Raw genomic sequence first — 21,679 nt, 5'->3', positions numbered from 1 at the left:
AAACCAGCAGAAATTGATCACTCAGTTGGAGTCTGGATTACTAGAACTAAGAAAGTTTTATTAAAGAAACAAGCAACACAGTACTCTAATCAAAAGGATAATGAATGCAACAGTTCAGCAATGATAAACATACATGTACACAGAATTCAGATAACAGGATTAATCAAGCTCTATCGTTGTCTAGGGGTAAATGACCAGTTTCAAAGTGACACAAAGTCCAGTTCAATTTAGTTCAGTTCGCAGTAATGGTTGCCATGGCGATGGACAGTGGGGGTGGGAGGAGAGAGAGCAAAACGAATGAATATTCAAGGTTTCCACACAGACCTTCGCAGTCAGCTTTCGTGCGAGCCCTTTGTGATGTCATCTGAGGTCACTGACCGTGACCCCTCCGTTTCCAGATACGACCGTTTCTCTGCGCTGAACCTGGCACCCAGGCAAGGGTGGACACACACCAGGTTCCCGCCGATCGTGCCTTTCCACCCTGTGCATTTATGGCCCGGTACTTCCCACCAACTTGTGAGAGGCGCACCGCTTCCAGGGTCTCGTTACCTCGGGTGTCGTGTGTGTGCTGCCTTAGCGAACCTGTCCCTTTTTATCCCCCTGCTGGGGTATCGCCTGTCCATCACTTCAAACAGTTCAGGGTTCAAAGGGGGAGCCGCTCTAGACAGCTCTCTCTCCCGTCCCTTCATTACACATCTTCAAATGCTGCTCCATTGTCTTCCTTATCTCTTTCTCTCCCGAAGACAGGTGGCAGACCAACTGCTGATCAGACAGGACAGCTAACATCTATGTGTATTCTTGTCACACTTCCCCCCTTTAAGGATTTTTACCGGGGGGTAAAAATTACAAACGTGAATACATTATTTGATACACACACAAATATACATCTTTATCAGCTATTTGGCTAACACAGCGAGTTTGAAGTTGTCAACACCTTGACAGACAGTCAGCCATCACATTTTCTGTTCCTTTTATATGTTATTAATAATCCCTTGGACCAGGCTCCAACTCAGCAAACTTCATAGTGGCCAAAAACACTGATGAATTGCGATCAATGTAACCTCTCATTTGGTTTTGTCCCGGATCACAATAACAAGGGTCGTCCCATTCCGACCTAGTTTTCTCTCGCAAGGGCTTAGTAGGAAGGGGAGGGCTAGTGACCGCAGAGTTATTGCAAAACTTCCTACAGTACCCCACCATCTCCAAGAGCCTTCTGAGGGCCCTCTTGTCTGTCGGGGTTGGGAGGTCAGCAATAGCCTGCACTGTAGCTTGCATCGCTGCCAGCTGCCCCTGTGTCACCACAATTCCCAGGTAAGTGACCTTCGTGTGGCCGAACTCATTTTTTTCAAGGTTCACTTTCAAGCTGGCTTCAGACAGCCGTATTAAATTGCCAATACACACCTCTGTGTTCGTCAGCCCTTTAGTCACTGAATTACTCATTCTATATGGCTGTTGCTTACTAGGCTGACCTATTGTAACAGACACCACCCAACGTCCCAGTTCTTTGCATCGCCTCGGGACAATCAAACACACGGGTGCGAGTCGTTTAATTACTTCTCCTAAAGAGTCGCTTTGTTCGGGGATTAAGGGAGAGACCTTATCAGTAGACCTGGCCAAAACAATAGCCTTCTCCCATCTGATCGATCCCATACTAATCTTTTCAAAATGGTTTTTTTCTCTTATCAGGGGGCCCCTAGCTTCATTGATTTCCACGCTAACACCGACTAGGTTTATTAGCATATCAAAAGCCTGTGACCGTCTCAGTTCGCGTCGGTCATAATCAATAACATCCTTCCCCCTGTGCAGCCGGTAAACCTCTTTCATGATTCCACCAACTGTTCCCTCCAGTACTGCAAAATGTCCACCGGGGGGGTACCTTGTGGGCCAGGTTAAAAACCTCATCCCCATAACTCTTTTGCACCACCCCCCATTCCTCATCTGCGAGTACTGTACTGGGTTTCCCTTTCTTCCTTAGCACTTCCTCCTCCACACAATAGCCTACTAGTTCCCTTGTCAAGTCTGTGTCAGAGAGAGCTGTCTCTGCCAAAACCATCAGCCCCTCGTCTCGCTCCTGCGTCTGCACAAATTCTTTCCTGGCTACTGCTAAGTCTGTCTCAGCTCCCTCACTACCTCTTGTCTCACTACACTCCTTCTTTTCACTTTCTACCCCCTTCTCGTACAAGGTTGGCAGAAACGTCTCAGCTAAATTTACTACCGCAGCCCCATGATGAACCTGTGAGTCCATGGGCGGGGCCGCAATGCTGGCAGGCTGACTTGTCAATCTCACGACTGGGAACACGATTCCTCCGGCGATGTCATTACCGAGCAAGACTTCCACGCCTTTCATTGGTAATTCGGACCTCACCCCGATCATGACTAGTCCAGAGACCAGGTTGCTTTGTGAGTGTATCTGATGCAAAGGGACTGACTCTGTCCCTTCCCCAACACCTTTGACCTCTACCTCCCCAGTCTGGGTCTCTGAGCTAAACTCTAATACACTCTTCAGTATCAGTGACTGACACGCTCCCGTGTCTCTCCAGATCCGCACTGGAACTGGTTTTAACCCCTCCTTCACCGACACCAATCCGGCCGAGATAAACTTCTCGCGCCCTTCCTGAACTTTGGCAGACCTGTCCTTCCCTAGCGGTTCGTTTACCAGCTCGATACAGCCAGTCAAAATCGCTGTTTTCCCTTTTCCTGTCTCCTTCTTTGGGGCAAAGCACCTGGACGCAAAGTGTCCGACTTTCCCGCAATTATAGCAGACGATCCCAGGAGACTTCCTACCAGACTGCTCCCGGTCTACCTTATCCTTCTCACTAGTCCCCGGCTTACTTTCTGACTTTTCCGGCGGACTCTCCCTGCCGTCCTGACTACCCTTCTGGTAGCCTTTACTCGGGGCAAACTTCATTTTCTGCGTCAACGCATACTCATCCGCTAACTTAGCAGTTGCGGCTAACGTGGCTGCCTCCTTCTCATCTAGGTAGGGTCTCATACCCTCAAGGACACAACCTTTAAACTGCTCAATCAGGATCAGCTGTAGCAGTCTGTCATAATCCCTCTCTACCCCCTTTGAGGCGCACCAACGCTCACAATATGTCTGCATCTCACGGGCAAACTCTAAATACGTGCGGTCCCACTGCTTCCTCGCATTCCGGAACCTCTGCTGGTATGCCTCCGGGACCAACTCATAAATCCTGAGGATGGCCTCTTTCACCACCTCATACCTCTGGGCATCTTCGGCAGATAAAGCTGAGTAAGCTTCTTGGGCTTTCCCTTTCAGTACACTTTGAAGCAAAACAACCCACTTATCCCTCGGCCATTCCTGACTTATAGCCACTTTTTCGAAATGGAGAAAGTACCGATCCACGTCGGTATCGTCAAATGGGGGAACCAGCCTAACCTCCTGGGTCGCCCGGAACCCTCCACCTTGGTTCGGCACGAGCCCCTGCTCTGCCCTTATCTTTAACTTCTCCAGCTCGAATTCCCTTTCCCTCTGTTTCTCCAACTGCCTCTCTCTCTCTTGCCTTTCTAAGTCTCTCTCTTTCTCTTCTCGCTCCAACTGTCTGTCCCTCTCTTTCTCTTCTCGCTCCAACTGTCTGTCCCTCTCTTTCTGTTCTCGCTCCAACTGCCTTACCTGGAACTCGTGCTCCAGTCTCAGTTTTTCAAGCTGCACCTGTACCGCGTCTCCAGCAGGTTTTTCAATAGACACCACCTCCAGCTCGCCTTGGGGAAACACACCTTTAGATACATAGTGCTCTACGATAGCTCTGTGTATCTCCTCTCTCCTCATTGTCGACTTCCCCTTAGCAAGATTCAACCGTTTGGCCACAGCTATCAATTCCGATTTCCTGGCATCCTCTAATGCCTCCAAGGTCGGCGCCTTTATAAATTCCTCAGCCTCCGTTTCTGCTGTTTGTCTTTTCTTTCTTTCGGGAATTTTAACCCAATCAATTTACTCCGTCCCAAACTTAGCGTTCAAAATCCCGGACGAGAACCCCACTTATGTTACGTACCCTGTAACTGGGTTGCCAAACCAGCAGAAATGGATCACTCAGTTGGAGTCTGGATTACTAGAACTAAGAAAGTTTTATTAAAGAAACAAGCAACACAGTATTCTAATCAAAAGGATAATGAATGCAACAGTTCAGCAATGATAAACATACATGTACGCAGAATTCAGATAACAGGATTAATCAAGCTCTATTGTTGTCTAGGGGTAAATGACCAGTTTCAAAGTGACACAAAGTCCAGTTCAATTTAGTTCAGTTCGCAGTAATCGTTGCCATGGCGATGGACAGTGGGGGTGGGAGGAGAGAGAGCAAAACGAATGAATATTCAAACGGCTTCCACACAGACCTTCGCAGTCAGCTTTCGTGCGAGCCCTTTGTGATGTCATCTGAGGTCACCGACCGTGACCCCTCCGTTTCCAGATACGATCGTTTCCCTGCGCTGAACCTGGCACCCAGGCAAGGGTGGACACACACCAGGTTCCCGCCGATCGTGCCTTTCCACCCTGTGCGTTTATGGCCCGGTACTTCCCACCAACTTGTGAGAGGTGCACCGCTTCCAGGGTCTCGTTACCTTGGGTGTCGTGTGTGTGCTGCCTTAGCGAACCTGTCCCTTTTTATCCCCCTGCTGGGGTATCGCCTGTCCATCACTTCAAACAGTTCAGGGTTCAAAGGGGGAGCCACTCTAGACAGCTCTCTCTCCCGTCCCTTCATTACACATCTTCAAATGCTGCTCCATTGTCTTCCTTATCTCTTTCTCTCCCGAAGACAGGTGGCAGACCAACTGCTGGTCACACAGAACAGCTAACATTTATGTGTATTCTTGTCACACTGGGTAGAATAATGTGTTGGTTGGTGGTCAAAATACTGTACGGTTGGCCCTCCTTATCCGTGGGTTCTGCATGCGCGGATTCAACCAACCGTGGATCGGGAAAACCCGGAAGTTCTTTCCCCAGCACTTGTTGTTTGAGCACGAACAGACTTCTTTTTCTTGTCATTATTCCCTAAACAATGCAGTCTAACAACTATTTACATAGCATTGACATTGTATTAGGTATTATAAGTAATCTAGAGATGATTTAAAGTTTACGGGAGGATGTGCGAAGGTTACCACGGATCGGGATCGAAAAAAAACTAAGTTCTCTTTCTAAGTAAGTCGGAACAGGTACATCTGGTATTATTTAGCGTCAGTCAGTCAAATGTTTGTCTTAGTGTATAGTCATAGTCATACTTTATTGATCCCGGCGGAAACTGGTTTTCGTTACAGTTGCACCATAAATAATAAATAGTAATAGAACCATAAATAGTTAAATAGTAATATGTAAGTTATGCCAGTAAATTATGAAATAAGTCCAGGACCAGCCTATCGGCTCAGGATGTCTGACCCTCCAAGGGAGGAGTTGTAAAGTTTGATGGCCACAGGCAGGAATGACATCCTATGACGCTCTGTGCTGCATCTCGGTGGAATGAGTCTCTGGCTGAATGTACTCCTGTGCCCAACCAGTACATTATGTAGTGGATGGGAGACATTGACCAAGATGGCATGCAACTTGGATAGCATCCTCTTTTCTTTTCTTAGACAGCATCCTCTTTTCTTTCCTTTAAAATATATAGTATATATTTTACTTTCCTATGCATATAAAACACTTAAGAAATGTATGTATTTCAATAATTAAACCACTGCATTGCTTAGTAATAATTGCAGCTTTCATTGGGGCAGGGCCTTTCTCACTTTATCCTTTAAAATTGTTCTGATCATTAACCGACTGTAGCCTAACGCTTTTCCAGTGACCGATGGCGTTTCACCTCTTTCCGATCGCTTTATTATTTCCACTTTACTTTCAGTCGTGATCGTGATTATTTTCGTGAACAGAAATACTGCGGATTCAGAGCTCTGCCGGGTCCTAAAGTCCACCGCACTGAGATGGGTTAAATAAGGTTCGGGCTCCGCTGGGTCCTAAAGTGCATCGCACTGAGACAGGTTGAATAAGGGACTTGAACATCTGCATTTTTTGGTATATACAGGGTGTCCTGGAACCAATCCCCTGTGGATAAGGAGGGCTGACTGTACTGCCAATGCTGGAAATGTGAAATAAAAATGTTCCATTAAACTATATAAATTGTATTATTTTTCTTCCTCTCCTGCCAGATTGTATGTGAATAAAGTAAAGGAAAATTATATAAAATTACATAAGTTGCACTGGCAGGCAATATCTTAGACCATAAGACAAAGGAGCAGAAGTAGGCCATTCGGCCCATCGAGTCTGCTCCGCCATTTTATCATGAGCTGATCCATTTTATCCTATTTAGTCCCACTGCCCGGCCTTCTCACCATAACCTTTGATGCCCTGGCTACTCAGATACCTATCAATCTCTGCCTTAAATACGCCCAATGATTTGGCCTCCACTGCTGCCCGTGGCAACAAATTCCATAGATTCACCACCCTCTGACTAAAAGAAATTTCTTCGCATTTCTGTTCTGAAAGGGCGCCCTTCAATCCTGAAGTCATGCCCTCTCGTACTAGACTCCCCCATCATGGGAAACAACTTTGCCACATCCACTCTGTCCATGCCTTTTAACATTCGAATTGTTTCTATGAGGTCTCCCCTCATTCTTCTAAACTCCAAGGAATACAGTCCAAGGGCCAATCATCCTTCAAATTTCCAATGTCTGCTCCATTTTGCTTTTGATCTAAACGGCTACAGAATATACTGTCAAACACCATCTTCTTCTTACCTTAACTTGGTTAAGACTGAAAAAGTACACCCACATTTGTATGCTGGACCACTTGCTGACTGTAAGTCTTTCATGAAATTCATTGATTCCCCTTGCTGCTTACAGAACCTGTGGAAATAACTTGTATGACTCAGTCCAGTCATTTAGGACCTGCTCATTCTCCACTTACAGCCTCCGAAGAGCCTGTGGTTGTGCCTGATAATCTACTTCAAAACTGTGGGACCCGACCTGTAATCTTTAAAGGTAATTGAATGTCAATGAAATGAACTCGACATTTGGGCCATTATTCTGGCTGGAAAGTAGGTTCAGATTGGGCCCAGTAGAGAGAAGTATTTGGAGTCTGGCTGGGACATGTTGGCAAAGCCTGGATTAAGTGAAATGTCCTGGACTCCTGTTTCACATCTGGTCATCTTCACAATCTGTGCAGACAGAGCGAGAATTTGTCCATCAAAACCTTTGGGCCCATAGTTGTGATCCTTGGCAATCAGATGAAGTAATTATCTCGGTATTTGCAATTGGGTTGGAAAAGGGTAGGATCCCTGCACATTGGGTGACTCTTAAGTAACTCCATGGGGTTTCTAGGAAAAGCACTCTCCAAACAATTCAGAGATTTTGTTTTGCTAACAATCAGCTTAACCCTTTCTGGCCTGTCGCTGTATTTCATTACTCTGCCTTCAATATACGGTTTAACCGAGGCTCCAATATATCAATCAGATGTGACCTTTGTATCTTAAATTGACTCCTGCTTCCTTTTGAGAGAGATACCAGAAACTGAATTACTGCACCAATGTTCTGACTGGCATGGTGATTAGAGGTGGAATTTCAGTTTTCCCAAATTTTAGTTTCATTTATCACCATGTGGGGACTGGGAGGGTAATTTGGGGATGCAATTGTTTGGGTAATAATAGCACATTGTTTACAAAAGATTAAGTATTTTACTTTGTGTGCCAAGCTTACCAAAAGAATTGCTTATGTACCGAAGATGGAATCTTCAGCAGAATTATTCTCTTATGGTTATAAAAAAAGAACTTTACGTACCCTTTAAATCCGAATAATCTCTAGAGTGTAATAAAATGAAATAATTAATAATTATAAAATGAAAGGATAATTCAAAAATTTAATTTTTTAGGCCATGGAAGCTTTCCTCACCTTTGTGGTAATCTGAATGATGTGGTGGTTAATCCATTGCTACAGAATTGCTATGGAAACACCCGGTCGTTACCCAGAGGGTATGAGCAGCATTGTGCATCTGTGTCCACAGTAATGTCTGTAGAGATGCAGATCTTACTAACAGTGTACTATCTTGTTCAACTTGGTAAGTAATTCAAAAGCAGTTTTATCGATTGTAAATTTGTAGAGTTCAGTTATTTTGAATAGAAGTATAGTTTCTAGAAAAAAGTAAGCAGTTTAACCCTGTAATTTTCTTCTTAAACCTGTACTGTATCCTCTGCAGACATTTGTCTTCCATTTAGATGCATTTTAAACTACATCTCTTTGGCCATGCATTTGTTTGTTTACCCTAATACTTCCTAATGGGTTCCATATCAAATCCTGGCAGATAATGTTCCAGTGAAGCCTATTTTAAGATGCTGAGAAGTGTATAAAATTGCTCCTGTTGTTGTAATCACTCTTATCTCGATTTCTTCGGTTGTTGTTTTAAATAATTCAAGACTTCCTAGTGGATTTACCCTAAAATATTCAGAACAATACTCCAGCACACAAGCCTCCACTTGAAATCAAGAAGTCGGTGTATTGGGAACAATGTGTTAAATGGCTCATGTTTATTTAAAGCAAACCTCTTGCAGTTATATAGTCCTTTTTAAGAAACAAGCAGCCAATTTACCCAAGTCAAGATACTGCAGAAACTTCTGTAATAATTAGTAAATTATTCTTATAATGGTTAAGGGATAAATATTAGGGAGGCCTAAGGGCAGTGCTGTCTTTTGAAATAAGGTTGTAGAATTCTTCATGTCCTCATTACTTGGTAAGATAATATCTTCTTGCTTGAAAGACAATGAACCAAGAATGCAACAGTCTCCTGGTACTACAGTAATATGTTAGTCTACTTATTTTACTCATGTTTCTGCAGTGGGAGCTGAACCCAGACTACGCAGATTCACATAACCAGTGTACCTATAGAACTGAACTTCCATTATGGATTCATTTTTGCATGGCAGGAGAGCGGAATGAAGAAGTGTTAAGATTAACAGCCGCAAAATGTGGAGTGATGTAAATTGGCATATAAATCACTGTGATCTTCTGATTGATGTACTGACAATGGAGTTATAAAATAGGATCTAAAGTCACTCTATTAATCATTGATTTCATTGTCAGTACATATTCATTATTCATATGGCTGCTCAGAGTAATGATGGCTTGATGATGTACAGAATGTTGCTAAATGAAGAAATACTCATTTCTACATTAGCAAGTGTATTGTGAAGCTCTGATTATCTCCCGATTGTACACTTGTGTAATTGAATAAACTAAAATACTGTTGTAAGCCAGTTCTTTCTTTTATGAAGTGCATGTTTCTGATTTTTATTGGAAATAATAAGCGGTTAGGTTTCTATACCATTGAAATCTTGCATATTTGAGCTTACTTAATTTTTGTTTCCTAGAACCAGATCAGGTGCCCTTAATTGAGGAGTTGGAACATGTTTTGGTGAGAGCATGGCAGGAGTCTAATCTTACTGAAACCAAACATTACCAGCAAGCAGTTTCTCAGATAGGAACATGTGTACCATCGCAGGCTTTGACTGTCACCCCGAAGCAGCTCACCTGGCTGGCTAAATTAGCAGCCAGTTCCTGTAAGAATGTCGTCGAGATCATTGACTGGACAATTTCATTGGCAGAAGGCCTTGCAGAAACATTTAAACTTCTTGGTGAGGGTAAATTACAAGGAAAGAATTTTGTGGTAATCATTTGCACCAGTAAGAACCAAAGCACTGAATCATGTGTAGTGGTTACAGGTCAGTATTTGATATTTTTGAAACTTGAACAGAATAATTTGCCAGTAAAATCTTAGATTTAATTTGTCTTGCATTAATATTTCAACATGTATCCAGTTTCCAAATCCATGTCTACCTAAAGTGAATCTCCGTTTATGAATATCCATCAGCACTTTTCTTACCCCACCCCACCACAGTACTGCAGTAGTCCCTTATCAGAATCACAAATGGCATCCTATATGACAATGTAAAGGTAAACCATTGTCTCCCACTCTCATTCCTCACAACCTTTTTTTCCAGCATTTCATATGCTTGAACACATCACCCTCCTCCACTGCCTCCCCTCTCTTACAGAGGTGGGTGGTTTACCTTCGGCTAGGTTCTCTCTCCTTTTAGCCAGTTTTAACATTTTGTGGTTCCCACTTAATGATTACTTCCCAAGTCTCATTCCTGTGCTGATTCCTTTGTCTGGTTCTTTGTCATTTCTTTTTGGTATTGCATCTTTTGTGCACTGAGGTAATTTTCGCTATACGAAACATGATAAATAATTGCATTTTTTAATATAATGCTGGTTGAATATTATGGATTTCCAGAAGTACCTCCCCCAATGTGTCTGTGTTGGCATTCTCAGAGATCATATTTCCAGCACCCATGGTGTTTTCCTTATGGACAGAAATAATTACATCATTCACTTTTCTCAATTAAGGTGACATTAACAGTTCCACAGTTAGTTATTGTGCTTTACTCAGATTTCTTCATGCTCTAAGGGGTGACCACACCAACTGGAATATGTTAGGAGAGTATTTGACTATGTCTAATTGCTTAGCTGATAGTAAAAGAATTTGCAGTTAAATCACATATTTCATCCTCTTGGGATATCCCACAGTTCATCTATGGGACATTTTTAGAAATATTTTCTCTCTTGTAATGCAAGAATCAAGACAACCCAATTTTCACACAGCAAGCTACCATAAATAGCAATGAGCTGAAAGTGTGGATGATATGTGATTTGGTGGGAAACTAGTAAGAACTCATCTTCGTGTGATTTGATTCAAGGTTACAGGAGAGAGGTGTCGTCAAAGTTGCTGAAGAAATCTCATTGGAATAGACACTACAGGGAATATAAACACCATTTTCTAATTAACAATTTCTTGGGACGTACTCCAACCAACAACACAAATTATAAATGCAGTTAAATGAATAATGATTTATTTCAATGGATCTTTTGTTCTCTCGACTTTTCTATTCATTTTTACATCTTAGTTGTCACTGTGGTAAAATAAAATAGCAATGGAATAGAAATTGGAATGTATTGCCAGTACCAGAAAATTGACAACATAATTGGTATCTGTTGTTTGTTAATTAGCTTCATTAAAACTATGTTGTAGTGCAGTAAGTGGAGACTCTTAGGAAATTATGTGTCCACTCTGGAAACCTAAGAAATATTCATCCTATCACTTTAATCCCATTGACAAGAGAGAGAAGCTTCTTTAAAAAAGGTTTTACTTGAATTATTCTTAAAGACAGAGAGCTAGTGGCACTTTTAGTGCCACAATGTATAGGACTACTCCTGTTTTTCCCTTGGCTCTGTTCTATGCAAACTCCATTCTCCAGGCTCTCCCACTGTCCTTCATTAAGATTTCAGTGAAATTAATGCAAGGTGGCTGGAGCAGTTTGTAATTTAAGTGTTTTTTTTTAAACCAGGAATCTCAGTTCAATAAAAGGCCCCTATATAGCCAGTATTCAAGCTAACCAATCTGTTCAACTGGACTTTGGAAGAAATCCTTATGCATAGAATGCAAACACATACATGCACTTTTGTGGGAATAACCATTCCTGCATACTTCTGATATAACTCTGCAGTCAAAATAGGTTACTAATGTGTGGTTGTCATGCATCATAGCTATATTGAGTCAGTGAGCGAAAAGCAAAACATTGCAGGTGCTTGAAGTCTGAAACAGAAATATCAAATGCTGGGGATAGTCAGCAGATCAGGGATCATCCGTGGACGGAGAAGCAGAATTGCTGCTTCAAATCAATTATCTTTCATTTGAGCTAAAAGCTTAGGAATCATGTTTAATTTGTAGTCAAACAGGAGGGTTGGAGCGAATGTAGCGAATGGAGCGAATGGAACATGTAGGAGGGTGGAGAGACTGAGATAAGTGGGGTGTTTGTGTTGCCTAAGAGAAGCTGGTGAAGGCATGTTGTTTATCTCTAATGATCTGTCTCTAATTCATTCTAAAAGGTTCCCAACTGTTCGTTTTTACGTACCTCTTATTTTTCTAGGGAAACATCAGGCTGTATTTTTGACTGGAAGAATGCTTGGTCCAAAAGAGCATCTGAAAGAAATTAACTATGAGCTTGTCACCGGGAAAATTGGGACATTAGGAGATTTCTTTAGCAGCCTTTGTCCAGGTAAATTATTGCTGTCACCAGCCTCCCCCCCCCCCCCACCCCATTCCTTATTTCCTTATTATCTGGTTGCTTAGGAATTTGATTACATATTTGTGATGTGGGTGTATATCAATGTAGGGGTGGGAAAACAGCCTTCATTTTCTGGCCCAACGCCTCCATGAACTTACTTGACCTGAAATAGCACCTAACAACATCTTGTGTATGATGGAAGATCTGTTCATACGTCTTTCTGCCTTGGACCGGATTCTCAGACTGATGTGTCGTCCAAAATAGTAATGAGCCTACTGAAAACTAGAATCAAAATTAGAATTGTAGGAAATCTTCAGTATCTCCAGAAACCTCAAAATCATTTTGCTGCTGGTTGGATAAAAGAAAGGCCATTTCTCTTCAGGCTGCTATAAGGCACATGTTTAAGTAGGTCATGATAGTTGTCCAGGAGCTACACATAGTACTGGGAACATGTGTTGTAAAGTATCCTTGAAAGTGAATCTGCAGATTGTAGAATCTGTTCAGTTAAGTTTTCCACACCGGTTCAGGAGTGTGATAATTGTAGGGTAATACAGGTCCACAATCCCTCATCCGAAATCCTTGGGGCCAGTTGCATTTCGGAATTCAGAATTTTTCAGATTTCAGACCCCCCCCCCCCGATACCAAAAAACACGTATGCTCAAGTCCCTTATTTAACCTGGCTCAGTGCAGTGGACTTTAGGACCCAGCGACGCAACAAACATACGCACATCCTCCCGTATACTTTAAATCATCTCTAGATTACTTATAATACCTAATACAATGTAAATGCTATGTAGTGTGGTAGTTCGGACACTATTTTCTTCAGTAAGACACCGCACAGACACACCACGATTAAGCTGCTGCAATAACTCCACTTTCTGCATTATTGATAATGATAGGTAGATGCTTCCTTCTCTTTTCCTCATTGTTACCCATAGGAGTATCTGCAGCTCTTTTTGACATTTTCACAGTGAAATTAAACACCAAGTCAACAGTAAACACAGAATATCAGCGAACAGCAAATGCACATGTAACCAGTACGAGCACTGAGCCATAACTGATGTCTGGCGGCCTCTGCTAGTGCTGCCACGTCACACCTGAGTGACGTCAGCTGTTGACGAAAAAAAAACTTCAGTTTTCGGAGCTGTTTGGATTTCAGAATTTCGGATAAAGGAATGTGCACCTGTAGTTATTACAGGTGCACATATGACAGTGCTCCATGTAAACATATTCAGTGGTGAGAAGGGTTTTGCTTGTGATAGAATAAGTTGCTTACTATAGCCTTCAATGTTCCTGTACTTTGGTGTTTCCATACCAGGCCATGATGCAACCAATTAGGATACTCACTGCTGTGCCCCTATTGAGGTTGTTGAAATATTTGATGTCAGATCCTCTGATATGATAACACCAAGGAATTTAAAGATACTGATCCTCTCCACCTCCGGACCCCAAATGAGAACTGACTCAAGGAACTCTCGCTTCTTCTTCCTGTAGTCAATAATTAGCTCTTTTTGGTTTTTGCTGATGTTGAGTGAGAAGTTGTTGTGGCACCACTCAACCATATTTTCAGTGTCCCTCTTATATGCTGTTTTGTCACCTCCTTTGATTGTGGTGTCGTCAGCAAACTTAAATACAGCATTGGAGCTGTACTTTTCCACACAATAATAGGTTTCAAGTGAGTAAAGCAGGGGCTTAACACAGAGACTTGGTGCATCTATGTTGATGGCAAGTGTGGAGGAGATGTTGCTGATCTGTACTAACTGGGGTCTGCCAGTGAGCAATTTGAAGAGTCAGTTGCACAGGAAGCTACCAAGGTGCAGATCTTGGAACTTATTGATGAGTTTTAAGGAGATGGTAGTGTTGAATGCTGAGCTATAGTCAATGAAGAACTCCCTGATGTCATTGTCCAGGAGTTTTGGAGTTGAGTGAAGAGCCAAAGAGATGGTTTCTGCTGTTGTCCTGTGGTGGTGGTAGGTAAGCTGGCGTTGACCTAGGTTGCTCTTCAGGTAGGAATTGATATGCTTCATGACCAACTGCTTGAAGTACTTCATCATGGTGTCATTGAATGATAGTTATTGAAGCAGCTGGGTACTTTAGACTGCTGAAGTGAGTGGTTGTAGAAGTCTGTAAACCCCCATCTAGACGAGTACAGGCCTTTAGTACTTGAGCAGTGGGCGAGTGAGGGCTAGACTTACTAAGGTGAATGGAGTCTTTAAGGACTCTTTGTGAAGCTTGAGATCACTCGGGTTATTAGGCACTTGGCAAGGGCCAATAAAATGAAGTTAGGTTTGAAAAGAGAGGCCATTGTTGATCGGGCAGGGTTAGAGTGGGCAGCTGAGGCTTTAGCCCAAGAAGCTTTGCCTACAAGAGGCGAGATTACGGTAAGTTTCTGGTATGTTTCTTTCTTCCTTTATTGTTGCACAGATTGAGCAGTGGGAACGATAATCAGGACAGTGGAATCTCCTCTTGTGGGGCGTGGGAAGACAGGGCGACCTCTAGTATCCCTGACAATTACTCTTGCAAGGAGTGCTTGCTGCTGCGGCTTCTTGCAAGTCACATCAGGGAACTGATGCTGGAGTTGGGCGAACTCTTCATTCGGGAGTCTAAAGAGTCTTTGAATGGAGATACAGGCAGGTAGTTACACCTCAGGTTCATGACACAGGTAACTGAGTAACTGTCAGGAGAGAGATAGACAGCCATTGCTGAGTATACTTGTGGCTGTTCCCGCCAATAAAAACATAAATTTTTTGTGTACTATTGGGGAGCACAGCCCAGCAGAGGAAAGCAACAGAGTTCGTCTCTGGCACAGAGTCAGTTGATCTCTGTGACTCAGAAGGGAAGTGGGGGAGAAGATGTAAGCAGTAGTGATTGGTTAGGGGAAGGGACAGGAAGTTCCGTGGTTGAGAACGCGATTCCTAGATGAGACATCTCGGATCGAGTCCTTGGCATTCTTGAGGAGGATGAGCAGTCAGAGGATGTGGTCCAGTGACATAGGCAGGAAGGAGTTTTAGGAGTTAGGTGCTAAGTTAGAGCGCAGGACCTCCAGGATTGTGATCTCAGGGCCATTGCTGTTTGTCACATTTACGGATGACACCAAGATTGGGTTGTAGTGGATAATGAGAAAGGCAATGAAAGCTTGCAGCGGGATCTGGACCAGCTGGAAAAATGGGAATGGAAAATGGCAGATGGAATTCAATGCCGATTGGTGTGAAGTGTTTCACTTTAGGAACATCATCTAGGGTAGCACATACATAGTTAATGGTAGGACACTAAGGAGTGCGGTAGACAGAGGCATCTGGCAATACAGATCCATAATTGCTTGGTGTCAAAGTGGATAAGGTCCTAAAGAGAGCTTTGGCACATTGGCCTTCATAAATTAAAATATTGAGTATAGGAGTTGTGATGTTATGTTGAAATATTCATGGGTTAACAGTGAAAGGTGAAATATTTAAGGGAAACATAAGGTAGAACGTCTTCACTCAAGAGGGTGGTGCGTATGTGGAAATGGTGGATGCAGGTTCGATATGAACATTTAAGGGATGTTCGTATAGGTAAATGGATGGGAGGGCTGTGATCGAGCTGCGGGTTGATGGGTCTAGGTAGAATAACAGTTGGGCACAGTCTAGATGGGCTGAGACGGCTGTTACTGTGTGGTATTTCTCTATGACTCTAATCTGTCAGGTCTTCCATCTGGAATGATCAGCCGATTTCCTGGTCCATCTTTAGGATAATGCCATAAAACTTCAGAGGATTATGACCGATGTTTCAATTGAACTATGATCAAGAGAAAAGTTTCTCTTGTCATCAGCAATAGTGGTACATTTCAAATTCTCATCTGTGGTTACCAACAGTAATTTTAGTTATGAAAAGCTGGACATTCCCCCCAAAGAAATGTTTTTTTCTATGTAAAGATCAAACCAGCAGAAAGAACTGATGAGAATTGAACAAAGCAAGAGAATCAGCACTAGGAAGTCTCCTTGGTGTCTCTGGTCATTGTACAAGAAAATAAACATAAAGCTTTCTGAGAGGGAGTTTTGATCTGTGCTTACTTGATCAAATTTCAGTAAATTAATTCCATTTTGTGTTCAAAGGCCTTGAGAGCAAACTCTGACAACTCCAAAATATATTTTAGATGAATGAGGAATGAAAATAAACCTTATGAGTATCAATGTATTCTACAACTGAAAATTTAAATGCCAAGACAATACTTCGTTTATTTGCCACATGTAACAAATAAGTTTATCATTTTTGCTTCTGTTGGTATTTTAACCAGATGGAGATCTCGACACACTCTTGAAAAAGTGCACTCTGGTAGAGAATAGTCAAGGTTTTGGTTTCAATGCTTCATTGAAGAAATCTGATGCCTCAGTTGAAAGATCAACAGTTTGTTCAGGTGAGCCTCCAAAATTCCCATCCAATTAGCTTATGAAATGAGGGGGCAGCCCCGCGGCTTTATAAGGCATTGGTCAGACTGTATTTGGAGTACTGTGAGCAGTTTTGAGCACCTTATTTAAGAAAGGATGTGGTGTCACGAAAGCAGTCCAGAGGAGGTTCATGAGAATGCTCCTGGGAGTGAGGAGTGTTCGATGGCTCTGGGTCTGTACTTACTGGAGCTTAGGAGATTGATGGAGGATCCTACCAAATATTGAAAGGCCTAGACAGAGTGGACATGCAGAGAATGTTTCCAATTGTGAGAGCATTAGGGTTGAATGGCCAAGTAGACTCAAGAGGGCTGAATGGCTTAATTCTGCTCATCAGGCTTATGGAAAGAATAAACAGTCTAGGCCTGGAGTTCAGAAGACTCATTTGGGTAGATGCTGTGAAGATGTTTTCACTTCTAAGGGAGTCTCAGATAAGGAATTAGCCTCAAAACTAATATCAGGAAAAATATCTTCTCTGAGGGCTGTAAAAGTTTGGCATTCTTGAACCTTAGAGATCTGAGGATACTGAATTATTATGTTTATTCAGGGTTGAGGTATTGAGGATGGTGAGGTTCGGACAGAATGGAGTTGATTATTGAGGGATCACATGCCCCGCTCTTGCTTTAATTACTCATATTCTTCTGATAGAATACATTTTAATCTCAGCAACATTAAAAATATATTTTTTTAGAAAGTCAATATTAGCTCACTTGTTCTGGGGAAAAGTGTAACAAAATAAGTGGAAAATGTTTAGATGTGAACATTATGCTTGTGTGTTGATGAATGTGAAAATAGAGGCAGCTATTTAACCTGCAAAATTGATTATCTCTATTATTGATTTTGTTAGAACCTAAACGAGGTAATGTAACAGACTATAATTTTGTAATCCCTATCATCATTTATACCTTGTATCATGGTGTGTGGCATTTGTGGAGATTATTCCCTTGGTTTTCAGCAAAATTATGCAATAAGGTACAGAATGTGAATTGCAAAAATGGGAAGCAGCAAAGATCAATTTAGAGGCGGTATGATGCAAATTCGGCCCCAAAGTGAGTAAGGAAGTCGCTAAGATGCTGGTCCTGTGTCCACTGGTAGGCGTGACAGTTCATCCAGAGAGACAAGCCGGAATCTCCTTAAGGCAACCGTGCAACCCAAATTCAAGTAATTCAAATAAAAGCATAAAATAAAGATACTGTTAGCAATGGTAACCATGAAACTGAGGCTGCCTCCTCCTCAAGTTTTCAGCTAATTAGTGATTGATAATAACTTTACACTCTATGAATGGATACATACAAAGAAAATAAAATGGAAATGGAAAGACTAGAATGAGAGAATTTGAGAGAAGTGGGTTTGCAGTTAGACGAGAATTGTGGTCATAAATTTTGTTATGTAAATGACAATGAAGGAATATTCAGAAAACAGTTGGAATCTGTTCTATAATTTTAAAAGTATTGGTAGATTTATTTCATGTAGCAAGGTTTCACTTTATACTAGTTAGTATGATATGGGGGAGTAAGGTCTATTCTGTGTGATTATAGTTTTTGTTGTCAATGTAGTCTGTCATATTCAGTGATCCAGTAAATTCAATAAATTGAACTTTTAAAAGCAGTGATTAATATTTTTTGTTTTAATTTTTATCTCCACTAGCCACAATTTCAAACAAAGAAACATGTCATATTCATCCCATACAACTTGCTGCAGCTCGAAAGCTGTTATCTCATGTCTGCGCAATTGCTGACTCCAGCACGCAAAATCTGGATCTGGGCTCTTTTGAGAAGGTTGACTTCCTTATTTTGGTGCCTCCATCAGAAGTGGCTTACCAGCAGACAGTGCTGCGTGTCAGGCAGTCAGGTAATGTTGCAGTTTCAAGCGCCTGTTAAATTTATGTTTCAGCTTTAAGTTTCACTTTTCTCACTTTTAGGATCACTGGCAGGGTCGGCATTCATTCCCATCCATATTTGTTGAGAAGCAGGCGACGAGTCACCTCTTAACACACTGCACTCACTCAGTTGAAGGCACTTCTCTAAGACCCTGCAATGTCACCAGAATACTGTTACCTTTCATCAGGATGGTGTTGGATATGTAGGTGGTGATGCTCCCACATAACTTCTGTGGCTGATCCTTTTTGTAGGGATGGTGAGTTTGGGAAGAATTGTCAAGAATATCCTAAGTGAGTAACTGTGGTGTATTTTGTAGATGGTGCAAGTGGCAGCTACAGTGCTGTGTAGTGGAGAGAGTGAATGTTTAGGTGGTGGATGAGGTTCAGGCAACTGGGCTTCTCTCTAAGTGGAAAAGCTTTGAACAATCAGGATGCAAGTCTCTTGCCGCGGGATACTTGGCCTCTGACTTGCTCTTGAAGGCACAGTATCTTTGGGTTATTTTTGGAAAAAGATTTTTTCATGATTAATTTCAGGATGTTGACACAAATGCTTAGAATTTGAATGTTAAAGGCTACTCACATCTGCTGAAGCTTGAATGTTTGTAGACTATACAGCTTTAGGCCTGCAATACTTTGTTATTGGATCACAACATAGAACACTGAACATGGTGCTTTCAGAGTCATCTAATTTATTGATCACACAGGAGTTTGAAGTGCTCGCTGAATAACAAAATTGTCTTCTCCTTCTTTCTCTCTTAGGATTGGTCAATAAAGCATTTCTGTGAGCAAGGGATTTTGCTGAAGCCTTGAATTGAAAAACAAACTGCTTTAGGTACATTAGTTCTTGAAGACTTTGCAAACTGTAATGAGTCCAGGAAACATGAAATTGTAGCCTACCCCATCCACCACTCCCGACAACTAATGTAGGTTGAGCCACTAAAGTCCTTATTCAAGAACATTGCAACAGAACTTGTGTGCAAGCCCACTCTCCATTGATCAGGTAGCTGAGTTGTCCTTTCTTCTAGCTCTGGGTACAGAGCATTTATTCTATAAATTCAATAAATAATAATTCAATAAGACTGAGCAAGCCTCTAGGCTAATCTCCACAGCATGACGACTGTCTTTATCTGAGTCAGTGTGATGTATGTGTCAGATCAAGTAAAGATTGCTTCATTTTGTTCTCCTGCTGCTTGATCATTGTATTTCTGGTTGGACATCTGGCTTTCTAAAAGGGGAAAAATGCAAGGCATGGTTATAAGTGAAGGAACTAGTTGGAACACCATAAAGTGCAGATCTATGTTGAGGCACTGAGATATATAGATGTCTTGTTATCATCATATGGTTGGAGAGTTCCCATATGGTTCTGATTTCCCAAAATGGTGCTGGCTAGATACAGTGATGCTTTGTGAGGAGCTAATACCATTTCTAACTGTTGTACCAAATATACTTTCTCTGGACTACAATCACTAATCACGGCGCGCTGGAATCCGTACTCGTTTGGGGCCTGGCCCGCTGGTAGGTGCTGCCATCCAGTGTTCGCTCAGTGGAAGAACAAGTTGGACCAGGACTGGGACTTTTTTTTTCTTTGTGACTGTGTGTTTCTTGGAAATCATAACCATAAGTCCAGTTGGTAATGTGAGTTACACCTTGTTCCTGGAGTAATGCTGTTTCGTTTTATAATCATTGTCTTGAGGGACATGTGCTTGACGTGTTATGTTCGGTTTTGTTTGTGCGGGAGGAGGGATTTGGGGGTCAACTTATCTGATCCACTTTGCTCATTTTTGTGCAGGAGGAGGGATTTGGGTGTTGATGTGCCTGTTCTGTTTTTTTGGAGGGGTTGATGTGCCTGTTATGTTTATTTGGAGGGGTTGATGTGCCTGTTCCAATTTTTTTTGTGGGGAGGTGGGATTTGGGGGTTTATGATCATGCTGCCTTCCTTTTTTTTCTTCTTGGTTTCACAGCTACCCGCAGAATTGAGGAATTTCGGACTTAGATACTTTGATAATAAAATGAACCTTTGAACTTTTGAACATAGGAGCAGAATTAGGCCATTCGTCCCATTGATTCTCCTCCAGCATTTGATCATGGTTGATCCATTTCCCTCTCAATCCCATTCTTTACCTTCTCCCAGTAACCTTTCTCACCCTGACTTACCAAGAATCCACCTTAAAAGTACCCAAAGACCTGGTCTCCACAGCCACCTGCGGTAATGAATTCTACAGATTCATCACCCTCTGGCTAAAGGAGTTCTAAGTGGACGTCAGTCTATTTTGGACCTAGACTCCCCCACTACTGAAACATCCCTTTGGGAGTTGTGCTTTTGAACAGTCTGTACAACCTGGCGTTTTGTGGTATCCTGGAGGAGTCAGCCAACTGGACTCTCGAGAATGCAGGTATGGCTGCATCAGCCATTGTTGGAACAGAATGCAGGCTGGATTGAAACTTCAGGTCAGGTCGAAACTTTGGGTCAGGTTGAAACTTTGATTCGGCTTGAAACTTCAGACCAGATTGAAGTGGTGGGACCTGGGACCAAGAATGAAAAATAAACCGATGTTTAGCCCTTTTAAGTGTCACGCCAGATTGAAATGATTAAGGCGTCGAGGCTAAGGGCAAAGGAATAACTGATGTTCAGCTTGCTATTCCGAGAGGTTTCACCTGCTTCGGTGCTGAACAGCAGACATCCCACCTCTCCCGGAAGTTCCGGGAGTCTCCTGCATATCGGTAGTGGCTCCCCGATGCCCGGATATTATATACAATATCCCGGAAATAGATTTTTTTGAGCGGGAGAGGGAGAGCGGCATCCTGATTGGTCTTTCTTTGTGCTAAGAGTGGTTCCCAAAACCACCGGGCCGCGAGGAAACGATACGAGTCAGCTGCACCTTTCCTCATTCCCTGTCACGCACTGTTGAACTTGAACGCACACGAGGTCATCATTGACCCGAGACATGCAAAGGAATGGGTCCGTGACCCATTTGTGAAAGTCCCCGGTGAATCATTCATGTCAGCACGGGAAGAAGATCAACTCCTCGAGCTTGCAAGTGACAGCGGGCTGAAAAGTATGTTTGACATAACATCTCTGCTGGCATTCTGGATCAAAGTCAAGGCTGAATATCCTGATAGCCTCAGAAGCACTGAAAATGTTGCTTCCATTTCCAACATATCTCTGCAAAGCGGAGTTTTCTGCATTGAATGCAATGAAAACTAAATTGCGGAATAGACTGGATATAAGGAACCCCCTTCGAGTATCGCTGACTCCCATT

General features: G+C 42.4%; 1 protein-coding gene across 4 annotated transcripts in view; it reads left to right on the top strand.

The window, feature by feature from the left end:
• The window catches only part of greb1 (growth regulating estrogen receptor binding 1), a 304,535-nt gene that overhangs the window by 204,415 nt on the left and 78,441 nt on the right, over positions 1 to 21,679 (top strand). For all 4 annotated transcript variants that reach the window (XM_063037530.1, XM_063037522.1, XM_063037506.1 and 1 more), the window contains 6 exons: positions 6,850 to 6,987; positions 7,874 to 8,059; positions 9,366 to 9,716; positions 11,982 to 12,110; positions 16,393 to 16,512; positions 18,188 to 18,391. In XM_063037530.1, the coding sequence (XP_062893600.1) occupies positions 6,850 to 6,987; positions 7,874 to 8,059; positions 9,366 to 9,716; positions 11,982 to 12,110; positions 16,393 to 16,512; positions 18,188 to 18,391 (1,128 nt within the window). The remainder of the gene's footprint in view (positions 1 to 6,849; positions 6,988 to 7,873; positions 8,060 to 9,365; positions 9,717 to 11,981; positions 12,111 to 16,392; positions 16,513 to 18,187; positions 18,392 to 21,679) is intronic.

Source organism: Mobula hypostoma, chromosome 2, assembly GCF_963921235.1.
Source record: "Mobula hypostoma chromosome 2, sMobHyp1.1, whole genome shotgun sequence".
Lineage (NCBI taxonomy): Eukaryota > Metazoa > Chordata > Chondrichthyes > Myliobatiformes > Myliobatidae > Mobula > Mobula hypostoma.
Note: the sequence above shows the minus strand (reverse complement) of the source record. Positions and strands in the feature narration are given on the sequence as shown.